Below are 12,827 nucleotides of genomic sequence, written 5' to 3'. Positions count from 1 at the left end.
AAGGAAAAACAGCCACCCAAATTTTAGCGTTTTACGGCATTTTCCAACATTACAAACGGTATTCTCCGATGTCTATATTCACAAACACTTGTTAAGTAACCTTGTTAACACATTTTAAAGTACTTAACCTATTTCATAATATTTCACTAAGAAATTCGACAAGCCATGTGTTGAAAAACTTATATCAAAACATACTTTGACAGTTAGCCTCTGTACCGGACCATCGACCACCAGCGCCGCAGTCTCGTTGTTTGGAACCACTGACTAAATAATAGTTAGCGTTGCAATAGTAAGTACACACAGATCCCTGTCGGTTACCAAGGCTACACTGCATACGAGTGTTTGGCGGTGCGTTTAGTTGGTTGCACACAATGGCTGTGGTGAAGAAAGGAAATTATTACATGATAGTATGCTAGACTTATTATACAATGTGTCGCGATTATACAAGTTTGGAAGAAATGTTTACATTTTCTCATTAGTCGTACAGAAATTTTCATATACGAATTTCGGAAGTTTATTTTGGTGTTTTTGTGTGTTTTTTTTTTGCCGAATACATCAATTTGAATAAATGCATCTTCATTCACCTGCTTACTGTTTTGCACAATGACAATCGTTTCTGCTCTAGTATTAATCAATCTCCTAACTTTCATTTCAGTTCGCATGATAATATTGCGTTAAATTAAATTAGTGACGAGAGTTTCATATAGGGTAAGTTACAACTATTTGTATTTAATTTACCAATTAAATTTATATGAACGAAGGGCTGGTTCATCCGGAAATTAAAGACTATTGACGATTGCAGTGTTCTTGATGTAAACATTTAATATTTAATAAACTAATCTTTAATTACTAGTATTCTGTCGCGGTGCATGTTAAGATTCAAGTTTTACAAAAACAAATCATTTCATATTTTAGCTTCTTGAGCCCACTCTTGTAGCTTACAATTGTATGAACCTATATGGAAGCACAGTCGTCGATTGCACCAAACAACAATGAAATTATTTTATGCACGGATACCCATTGTGAGTGCTCTGACCCAATCAGCGCAGTTATTATCTGATGCGAGAGGGCGTGTCATTTATTAAAATTTTAGGTTACGCAGTGTCCCTAGCTTCGTTTTGGCAAACACAACGCCAAAATAAGTTCATCAACTATGTATTTCTTTTTTTACACGCCTGTTGAAACAATACGAGTTTTTACTTTCATTGTTGTTGTAGTGGTTGTTGTTGCAGTGCTTTTACAACTCATTCATACCCATTAAACACTGTGGTATGTAGGCAACACTGTGACAGTAGCGTATGTTGTTCCATATATACAGACAGTTTGTGTAAGAGGGACAAACAATGTTTTTATAAACAACACACACATTCACATTACGGTCGTCATACGAGTCATTACGAGTCGTTTTCGGGATTCACACAAAAAATAGATTATTTATTTACAAAAAATGCCGCCTGTCGAAAATGGCGCTCGGTACAATGAGCTAATTATTTTCGCCAGAAATAAAAGTGTTTTCAAATGTATCTCTCTTACCAATTAAAGCGGGAGGGTCGTCACCTGCGCACGCGCGGGAATTGCGCAACGGCTCATGGGTAGACGCTTGTTTGTAAACAATGACACGCTATGGCCACCTGACGCATGCGCAGGTGACGACTCCCCCGCTTTAATAACTATAAAATACGTATCAACATACCGTGTATTACGATTCTGAATTGACATTCGGCTTTGTTTCCAGCTAAATCTGTGGCAGTGTATGAAATGATATGCGTTCCTTCACGGAATTCCGAGCACGGCTGTGGGCCTTGGCGCAATGGCCTAAATGGAATGTGAGAAATTTGTTGTTAAAATATAATATAAATGTGAGTGTACTTAGACCATTAAAATAGTTGACATATTCTTCAAAGGAAATGAGACATCGGTATTATATGCTAAGATCATAGCGATGCTTGAAACATTTATATCCCAACCATCTACTAAATAAAAATATGCGATAAAAGGTTTTCCACATATGTACGTATGTATACACACTTCTACATACATCATTACAGTACAGTTGATTAGATGCACTATATTTTCATAAATATATTGATTGTGTGTACCTTGACAATATTTTGAATACAACTAAATAAAATATGCATGGTGATCAGTGAAATGTAGTCTTGAACGAATATTCCTTCAACTTGAATTTCCGTGGGAAAGCGGGGTTTATTTCGCCTAATTTTGTCGAGAAAAAACCTTTAGACTGGTCGTACTCTCTACGAGAAACATAGACACACCATCATGTTAATTACCACATCGACAAAATCAGTATTAGCTGGTAGGATGTTTTTGGATGATTCGTGAAAAGTAACACGGATGAGATTTAAATACTTAATAACTTATGAAAAGAAAGAAATTGTAATATTCCTCGGGGAGACAACCATTCCGATAATACATTAATAGTTAGGACCCAAGAATAATAAATACCGGGTAGTATTGATTTGCTTAGACGACCTTACTTAAAGTAACTGGGACCTCTGTTGTCACTGGCCCAAGGTTCTTTCCAGCAAACAGATACAGTATCTCTACCAGACGATATACTACGCGGGGGTATGTGTTGTGGGCACCCGTGTAACTTTGGTGGTACTGTGTCTGAAATAAGAATAGGTGGTGTTATTTCAAATGAGCATCGTTTTGTGATTGTATTATGTTTCAGCTCATATATGGTATGATTTGTGAAAAAGTTATTCAAGTTTAAATGGGGAAATGTTAAGGAATTACAAAATAAGTATGTTTTTAATTTGATTAATTTTGGAATAATTTAGAATTGGCATTTTCGTCCCAAACATATCAGTCAAACATGGACAATCTCCTACTTTAGGTTATGTTGTCACAGTTTATATAATATCCTATGGAATAACTAAATTATGTAAAGGCAGACAGAGACCGCACACAGCCTCACCGTTAAGATAACAGATACATCATATCTCACTACACATGAAATATCCGTTGCGTAATAGCACTTACCAGGAGGCGGCAATGGCAAAGGTTCGATACATGATAGATCAGGACACGGTGGAATCGGAATACAGTCACAGCATCCACCCGGGCATTCACCCCAATTTGCATCTGGAAACAATCGAACAATATCAAATAATAACAATTTTCTTATCTAAGTGTGAGTGTATAGTTTAAATCACGTACTTTCGTGACCAAAAAACAAATGCACATGATTCTTATGCTGTACATGAATACTAGAATGTTGAAAATTGAAAATGGTAGAACATTGGGTATTCCACGTGACCAAAGATTATGTCCATTTGGTTGCAGGGTCACAGAGGACGAATATCATTTTACTATGGTTTGTCCAAAATATGAAGCACTTAGACAAAAATTCTTACCAAAATATTATTTTTCACCACCAACCAAGATGAAATTCATTGCTACAGAGTACTAACTCGTATATTTTACTAAGTTTGGGTAAATATTTGTTTAAGAGTTTTCATTACAGAGAAACTGAAATGGAAGTATGATTTGAAGTATATGTATCTTGTAATTTTAAAGCGACCGTGTGTAATTTAAGTTTTGAAATGTAACAGTACTTTAGACCGGTGGCCATATAGTGCGGAATAAAGAAATGTATATATATACTAGAATGTTTTAATCTTTAAAAAATCTGTAAAACTTGACACGAGGTGAGAAGTAGTGTAACGGAGAGCCGATTACAGTAGCAAGGCGCACCTGTTCGAATATCGTGTTTCGAATATATATATTCGTATATGTGCTTGTAATTCCGAATAAATACATGATTCAATAAATTTAAAATAAAATCATTGACCAACAGCTTTTCGGATGGCGGGCCGTCCACCATTTTATTTCAACCATACCATATGCCTTGTTTGATATATCTATGCAATACATTGGTTGTGTGAGTTGTCACATCGGCGAATCAGGCAATGTTCTATTTTGAATGTGGGCGTGGTTTAAATGTATATACCGCAAACATTTTAATATGATAACCATAACAATACACCCGGTACCCCATGTTTTTGCTAAATCAATAGGCGAGATGTACACTCTCCTCTAGATCGTAAGTACAAAGTAACAAACAATTTGGATAACAGTGTATAGAGTCTTACTCACTCCCATTGTTATACAATTAGATGCAGATTTAATACACTGTATTGCAACCGTTACGGACGCCTTTTATTTACGACGTGTTTACAGGAATTCTAGACGTTTTGGACTCACCCCTCTGCTACACATTCAAGCTCACATTATTTGGTTAGAAGGTATGCGTTCATGGACATCGAAGCTATCTCACTACTGTATTTCCATCTACGGCTATACGATGTAAATAAACCGATTTGTCTACTCCCGATTCGATACAGGAACTGGCTCCGTTACTTCAAACACATACAAACACTCACTATATGATATTACATTGGTTTGTACCTAAATTGCTGTCGACGGTATGGTTGCATTAATCTTGCCAGGAAAGGGCTCGACCTTTACATAGACCACCGCATTTCATTGCAAATTTCACACGCGCACATGTCACCGGGAGCAGTTGAAACCTTTTTGCTGTCTCTGGAGTTGTTAAAATTGAGAGATATATTCCATGTGTGAGAGGTGACATTTGCCCTGCTCAATCTCCGTTTTCCATAGATGCACACTAAACAGAGTGATGTGTTTTCGATTGAGTGTACATGATTAACTAAGAAAATGTGCATTCCTCGACTTAAATATCAACCCAGCGTGTGGTTGATTTTGTCACATGAGTACGCTATTTTTTTAAACAACCGTGGCTAAACTCAGTAGTGTGTAATTTGTTTGCTAATCACGGTTACTACCCTCTTTCTTTTATCCCCACGCCACTTTAAATTATGACATTGTTTGTTTCGCGTTGTAAAGTATTCCCTGTTGAGACATGCTGGTTCGGTGAATGAGAAGTGGTCCTTACTCACAATGGAACATTTTGTTGCGTTTAAGAAATGCATAAAAATGAAAAATAGGAATATTTATAGGAATATTTTAAGTAGACTCTAACTATATAGTTTCTATTTCTGCCACAATGCTTGCACAATGTGGATTTATTGATTGACAATTTCGAAGGAGGGAGAGACACTTTTCGACAATAAACCCCACTTTAAATTTGTTAGGGGATGTAGCAATTAGTATACTAGTATAGATGTACTACTCACACTAATTAATTACTATAACTGATATGTTAAATGTTAATCGTACGAGTACATTGGTCGGATCGTCATTACTGTGGCGAAAACATACTTCGTGCTGTTACCACTAAGAACCACCATAAACAATCACGATTAGCTAAAATAACATGCAGCTACTAATTTAACTAATATTATTTATACTTGTGGAAAAGATATGGTGTGCAAGTCAAAACAGTTAAGTGAGTGTTTTCGAAATTGTTGGTTTGATAAAGAATGTTTAGTCACCAAACGTGCTGTCAGTAAAGCGCTTAATCATTATAGACATACAAAAAGTCAGAACAGACTTGAATATTACCTTCTATCTAAACAATCCTATCAAAAACAATTTAAAGAGAAAAAAGCAGAATTTCAAAAGCTCAGAAGGGATGAACTAATTAACCTGTCTAAACAGAAAAACTCTCATACATTTTGGCAGAAACTTAAGCAACATAAAATTAATGTTTCAGAAAATATTACTATGGAGGAATGGTCACATTATTTCACTAATTTGTCTACCCGGGTCTTGTGGAAAATGAAAATTACAATGATTTTTACGTTTCAATCGAAGATTATATGACTGATTTAGATATAGAGAATATTGGTATACCTGATGTAGATTTGGAATTAGCAGAATTTAACCAACCAATTACTATGACAGAGGTGAAGAAAAATTTGGATAAACTGAAGGCTAATAAATCACCTGGCCCAGATGGAATTCCTTCTGAGTTTTGGAAATTTGCACCTTTAGACATCTGTGATCTGTTGTACAGTCTATATAACAAAGTTTTTGATCAAGGGGCGTTTCCTATAGAATGGAGCAGGGGATTAATTTCCCCAGTGTACAAAAAGGGTTGCAGGGATGACCCAGCAAACTATCGAAGTATAATGCTTTTGAATACTATAAGTAAAGTATACACAAGTATTCTCAGTGATAGGTTAAGTAATTGGTTGAATTGATATAATAAAATAATTGAGGAACAAAGTGGATTTCAAAAAGGTAAATCAACTTTGAATACTATTTTTGTTCTCTATACCCTTGTAGAAAAATATGTTTATACTCTTGGAGCTAGATTCTATTGCGCCTTTATTGATTATGAAAAGGCATTTGATAGAGTACACCATTGTTCAATATTTTATAAGTTGTCAAAAATTGAAATTAAGGGGAAACTGTTTAAATCACTTTATTCTATGTATCAAAATATTAAGGCTGCTGTGAAAAACCCAAAGGGAGTTACTGAATTTTTCCATATTAATGTTGGGCTGCAGCAGGGTTCTGTTATATCACCTTTACTGTTTTGCTTTTACATAAATGACCTTAAGAGTGCCCTCCAACAAGGACGGGAATCAGTTGTGTATATAAATACTTTAAAACTGTTTTATTTGTTATATGCGGATGATTTGGTGTTGTTCAGCAGCACACCTGTTGGATTACAAAGATTACTTAATAACTTAGTGGATTATTGTCTAAAATGGAGACTGAATATTAATCTGAAAAAATCAAAAATAATTGTTTTCCGAAAAGGGGGGTCGTCTGAAAAAATATGAAAAATGGTTTCTGAGGGGTAAAGAAATTGAAATTGTAGCAAAATATAATTATTTAGGCATAGTTTTTTCGAGTTCGGGGAAATGGTTTCAAACACAGAAGGATATCTCGGCGCGAGCTAGAAAAGCACTATTTTGTTTGGAAAAAACCACTATGGGGTTGGGGGACTGCAGCCTAATCTTGCATGCAAAGTATTTGACTGTAAAATATTGCCAATTTTGTTATACGGTAGTTGTGTGTGGGGAATGCGGGGTGTAATAGCTGACATAGAAAAAGTACAAAATAAGTTTTGTAAATTTCTATTGAGAGTTAGTTTCAACGCTTCCAATGCTGCAGTAAGGGGTGAATTAGGAAGACACTCAGTTAGAGTTTATGTTAATATTGAAATGGTCAGATTTTGGCTGAAACTGATTCAAGAGGACGGCTCAACCATTTTAAAGGAATGTTATAATTATCTATACCATAGAGCAGAAGGGGGGTCTAGGTGTTGGGCTTTAGAGGTAAAAAATATTTTATGTACATCTGGTTATGGACATGTATGGTATGAACAAAGAATTGATAATAGCAAGATGTTCTTCAGTGAATTTAAAAGAAGATGTTTTGATATATCTAGACAGAATTGGTGTGCAGAAATTAATAAAAATGTAAAGCTTCAAACATATTGCATGTTTAAACAAGATTTAATATATGAAAGATATCTTGCTGCTATTTCGTTGGCTACTCCTATCTATTCATGTGCTATAACTAGACTTAGAATTTCCTGTCATCCCCTAGAAATTGAAAATGGTAGAACATTGGGTATTCCACGTGACCAAAGATTATGTCCATTTGGTTGCAGGGTCACAGAGGACGAATATCATTTTACTATGGTTTGTCCAAAATATGAAGCACTTAGACAAAAATTCTTACCAAAATATTATTTTTCACCACCAACCAAGATAAAATTCATTGCATTGCTACAGAGTACTAACTCGTTTATTTTACTAAGTTTGGGTAAATATTTGTTTAAGAGTTTTCATTACAGAGAAACTGAAATGGAAGTATGATTTGAAGTATATGTATCTTGTAATTTTAAAGCGACCGTGTGTAATTTAAGTTTTGAAATGTAACAGTACTTTAGGCCGGTGGCCATATAGTGCGGAATAAAGAAATAAAAAATAAAAAAAACAAAAACATGCAAGCTAAAAATACATGTTTTACAGTATGTAGCATCCGATGTTTACATGATATTACCAATCCTTTTTCCACTTCCTTGTGATCATACTCACATACATGCAAACCCGGGATTTTGGTTGTAATTAATCACTGTACCATCGCTCAAGGAGTTGTAATATACTAGTAGTCAGTAGAAATTAAACGTTCAATGGTTTTCAATAGACTTTATTCGCATAATGGCCGTCGATATCACGCAAAATGCGAGAAATTTTATAGCCCCTCTCCCCAAACAATTTGTTTCAGACATATCACTTTGTTACGGAGTTCTACAACTCTGTTAAGAAACTGTTTAACACACAAACTTGTAACAAGGAACTTGTAACTATTTATTATCAAAACAAATTTCCCCCTGGAAATCGTGAGGTATATCGGACAATAACGTTAGGAGTTATAATAATGATGAAGTTTTTTTATGCCAAACATCCTGCTTCAATCTTACTCTAGAAGCGTATTCGAATAGCCATTGAAATTAACAACTACAAATTACCTATGAAACATTCACCCATGAAGATTCGTCTTCATGTTTTCGTGCTTCGACAATTGTTTTCACCCTCTTTACAAATAAATTTTGGTAAGTTATAGTATGATGTTTCAATATAGCACCAACGGATTAAACCCGAAACAGCGAGCAGCGAGATTTTGCCCTGACTGTAATCGAACCTGTCTCAATACTATACAGAATGTATATTTCTTAATATGTATATATTTTTCACAGGAATATAGCCACAGATTCAATGAAAGAAGTTATTGTACACGCATAAACTGGTTTTGAGTGTAGCAATTAGATAATGGAATTGTGAATGTGTGCACAGACTGTCTTTATCGTCATTGAGCTTCTAAGAATCCAAGGAGAACTCGTTTACATGACTTAAAAGTACAACGCCATATACGTGCATTTGTTACCCAATAGTTTATTTTCCCATCTGTGTTTTAACCGCAGGAATGTTGTCGTCTTCAGACTGAATGCAATTATGTTTATCTTAGTGTAGAATTGACCTGAACAGAACCGCTTGCTTACGTCATGACTAGAACGTCAAGCACGAAACACGTGACCAGATTGCCAGGATGCTTACTATTTCACACATTGAAAGCATGCGTGTACCAGGACTGAATAAATTAAACTCGTACTGAAGCGTATTTATGTAGGACCTCCACTTCATTTAACATCGTATACATACATGTTGTGGCTTTTTTGAAGATGAAAAACGCCGGTCACAGACTACGTTGACTATTTACATGATGATAACTGGTTGAACTAAACATTCAACAGCGGCCAATAAATATGGCTATATTCGAAATTTCGTTTTTTTCAAGAATACATTACCGATGTTTTGTATTCGTAGCACAGTATGGATAGTGACTTGGCTGTCGTTCGTGGCATTATATTACAGTTTGTTTAGTAAATGAAAACATGACACTGTACCAAGTTGATGCATGTAGTGTTTATTTTTGCGAGGGGTTGTGACTATAGATTGCCTATTTCTATTCGAAATTCAATTATGAACATCTGACGAACGCTTACTTAAAATCAACATTGATATTCAAACACAATTTGTTGAAAAAGAATATATATTATTAAATGTTTAAGTAAACGACCTCATCAATATACAGTGTTCTGGACATTCGATTGTTTGTTTTACCCAACATAACAGACTCGCGAACACCTGATAGACATGAAGTAGTTTGTTGGCAACTAAAGACTATGCCAGACGCTTATTCAACGAACTGATAGAGACGCCTTTCATCAGGACAGATCATTTGGTAACTGACGTGATTCAGAAATCTCCATTGACTCTAACTATGTTGTCAAACATCAAACTTACGTGCGTTATCACACACGTCTCTGGCAAATATAACGACGCTAGATAGACCAAAGATACGTGGCGAAAAGATACTTTTCTGAAATGTGGATTGGATTTACCAATTTAGCTGGAATGCACAAGTTAGGAAGGAACATTTTTCACCAAACAAGTGATATGTTGAATCACCTAACAGAATTAAATAATCCGAATTGATAACAGTGTATAGACACGTATGATACCATAAGCATCTTATTATTCCCATAAAATTGCCACCCATCTGCTTCCTGTTTTCTCGAAGAAAAGATAAAAATATTTCACTGTCAGTGAAAAAAAGTTCCATAAAAGCGTAGGGTATCTAGATATGTTGTTCTTTGACATCATAATACCGAGTGTCCTGGGCTCCTAGTATTCTCTGCCCGCTTCATGCATAGCTCAAATTACAACACCGTTAAATGTTACATGAAATTAAGTTTGAAAAGCCTATATTTGTATATTTTTCACAAATATTTCACATTTGTAGTGACACCTCGATAGTTGGGGTGTGAATTCCAATTTTCAAATTCTCCTCTATCACTATGTCACATTCACGTATGAGTGGAGCTGCAAAATAATATGCAATCTAATTACATATGCCGTGTAGTTGACTATTTCGTTACAATATTGTGTTTTATAGATGTCAACTGGATGCGAATTTCAGCTGAATCCATATCGGTATTTCAGTCTTAATACAGACAGACAGTAAATTCTCCAGGTCGCCATCACTCGTGTAATGACTGACCCAAATGGCGTCTTGACTAAAGCCGAGCAACTTAGTGTGTCCCTGTATACATTCATTCATACAGACAAGCAATGACACCACTTCTTACTAACCTATTGATATTAAGACATGGGCGAACAACGCTCACAGTGTTCTTTGCAAACAGAGTGACATAAAAAAGAGTTCATAGAAGGTCATTTGATGTCTATGCTGATGGATTGGTAAGAATAAATGGCCTGTGTCCATTCACTATAAGTGTCAATACATGTGTATAGTCACGCAAGCTCATCCCGTCAGATTTTGTCATTTAAAGTTTCGCTGCATTATATAGTTTGTTATATTTGCTGAAAGCATGAAGTTTTAATTTTACCCCGATTTATTTTGTCCTACGTGTGACAATTTAGCGCCCTAGCACGCATCGCAGATACGAATTCTTGTCGGGTCTAGTCTGTTAAGGTATATACTAGGAATATAATACAAAGTGATTACGCATGCACTGTCGTCATTACCACCACCCACCCACTCAACACAATAATCTTATCTTGATAAATTGTTACTTAGTATTACATATTATTTATGTTTTCGCGTCACACTTGGGTTACAGTGATAAAATCCATTGCCTAGTTGCTATGGAGAAATAGTGTCACATGTTGGCATATTTCATTTTATACCAACGCAGAATATGTCCTATAACGCTCATGTAACTAAAATTATTAAGAATTATTATCTCAGTTACCGTAAATTGACTTGACTTTTTCTAACAAAAAAAATGTTGCGGAGTTATTTATAATTTAAAATATACAAATATGCAACAGTTCTCAAAATAGTTCACCTTCTCAGTCACAGACTTGACTTGATATATTCCCCATGTGCAAATTATTCGAATGGAATATATTTGAACACTAGTGAATATAATAAATCACGTTCATGTCTGGAATAATAAATGGTGGTAACGTTTGTTTGATTCACGAGTGCACAAATGCCGCGTTGGAAGCCAGACTACATTATAGACTTTGTACTGATTGACCTTCGTACTAGAGGAGTAATGCGCTCTATAGAAATGCCCCCAGCATGATATCAAGTCGTGGTATTCCGATAACTTACCCGTTTCTTTCACCAGTGCTACTGATAACAACATGGCTACTGCTAGCCGCAGAAATAACGATTCCCCACCGCACACGTCCATGATTCGAAGTATCTAAGGACACAATCCGAAACAAGTCAACCGTAATATGCGAAGCCGATTTCACCAGACAGTCGCATTCGTGGCAGATGTACGTAGGAAGTAACTGCAGACAAATACCGCTCCAAATGTTCCAAGACTTTCAAAACATCCGTTCATAAACACCCATGGTGCAGCGACAGGAAGTGTCTCAGTAGTCAGAGTTATTGTGTGAGTTTCTCGTAAAAGGGATGTCGGGTACGCATAAACACACAGATCGTGAAGGAACAGTGCCAGACAACACGAGTCGCGGTATCGCTACTCCCGCGAAGCCAGGCTACTCTTGTTTACAGTGGCGTGTATCATATCATAAACGCACCGGCCAGTCACGTCTGACGTCGACACTGTTTTCAGCCCGCGGACACATCGACTCATTGATTGCATTAAAGACCGCCGTATTTATAATTAGCATGGGAGAAGTGGAAACAGCGTTTAGCTATCAACTTTTAGCGATAATTAGAGTCATAATTTTTAGAGTGTAATTAGAGTTATTTGGATGCTAATTTTGAACTCAACTCTAAGAACGATTCACATTTACATCGTGGTTATTTTAATCTCTTTTTGCAGACTGCTTCTTAATACAAATAGTAAACCAGCATGTTTTGATAGACCAGGTGACGACATCGTAAATATACGTCTCCATTAAATTAACATAAATTATTATGACAAAAGACGAACCTGAAAGACGGCATATTCTGCTTACCAGTCTAGAGTATAATTGGTGAACTAAACAGCATTTTTGTGTTCTGTTGCCATCGGTCATGAATGTTCGTACCAATGGATGGTTAATATTTTACAGAAGTGATAAAGTGATACAATCCACTGATATACTAGACATGTTGTTTTCTATGCTTTTTTTAATTCGATACACTAGTTTTCTATTTCAGTCCACTCGGCTTAGTTAAGTCCCTGACAAGTTTGATGAGGTCTCAAACACATACATTGACTCATGATGGCGCTTTATAGCAGTACATCTGATATTCGCACGTTACTGTTTCCAGTAAAACTTGGCAGTTCTCTCAGTGTAAAAGAGAAAAAGATTTGAGAGCAAAATGCACTCTATACATTAAAGAAAAAGTCAATATTGAAAAAT

The 12,827-nt window shown here is 35.8% G+C and overlaps 1 protein-coding gene across 3 annotated transcripts in view; it reads right to left on the bottom strand.

Annotated features, from left to right (window-relative positions):
- Positions 1-12,093, bottom strand: part of LOC102800559 (P-selectin-like) — a 31,292-nt gene extending 19,199 nt beyond the window's left edge. For all 3 annotated transcript variants that reach the window (XM_085502117.1, XM_085502118.1, XM_085502119.1), the window contains exons 1-5: positions 11,617-12,093; positions 3,007-3,108; positions 2,499-2,631; positions 1,694-1,815; positions 196-375 (exon numbers count right to left, since the gene is read on the bottom strand). In XM_085502117.1, coding sequence (XP_085358243.1) covers positions 196-375; positions 1,694-1,815; positions 2,499-2,631; positions 3,007-3,108; positions 11,617-11,698 — 619 coding nt within the window. In that variant the 5' untranslated portion in view covers positions 11,699-12,093. The remainder of the gene's footprint in view (positions 1-195; positions 376-1,693; positions 1,816-2,498; positions 2,632-3,006; positions 3,109-11,616) is intronic.
- Between the last annotated feature and the right edge of the window lie 734 nt (positions 12,094-12,827).

The sequence above is a fragment of the Saccoglossus kowalevskii genome, chromosome 8 (assembly GCF_978046115.1).
Source record: "Saccoglossus kowalevskii chromosome 8, keSacKowa6.1, whole genome shotgun sequence".
In the NCBI taxonomy this organism is placed as follows: Eukaryota; Metazoa; Hemichordata; class Enteropneusta; family Harrimaniidae; genus Saccoglossus; species Saccoglossus kowalevskii.
The sequence above is the reverse complement of the archived record's forward strand: the minus strand, read 5'-3'. Positions and strand labels throughout refer to the sequence as shown.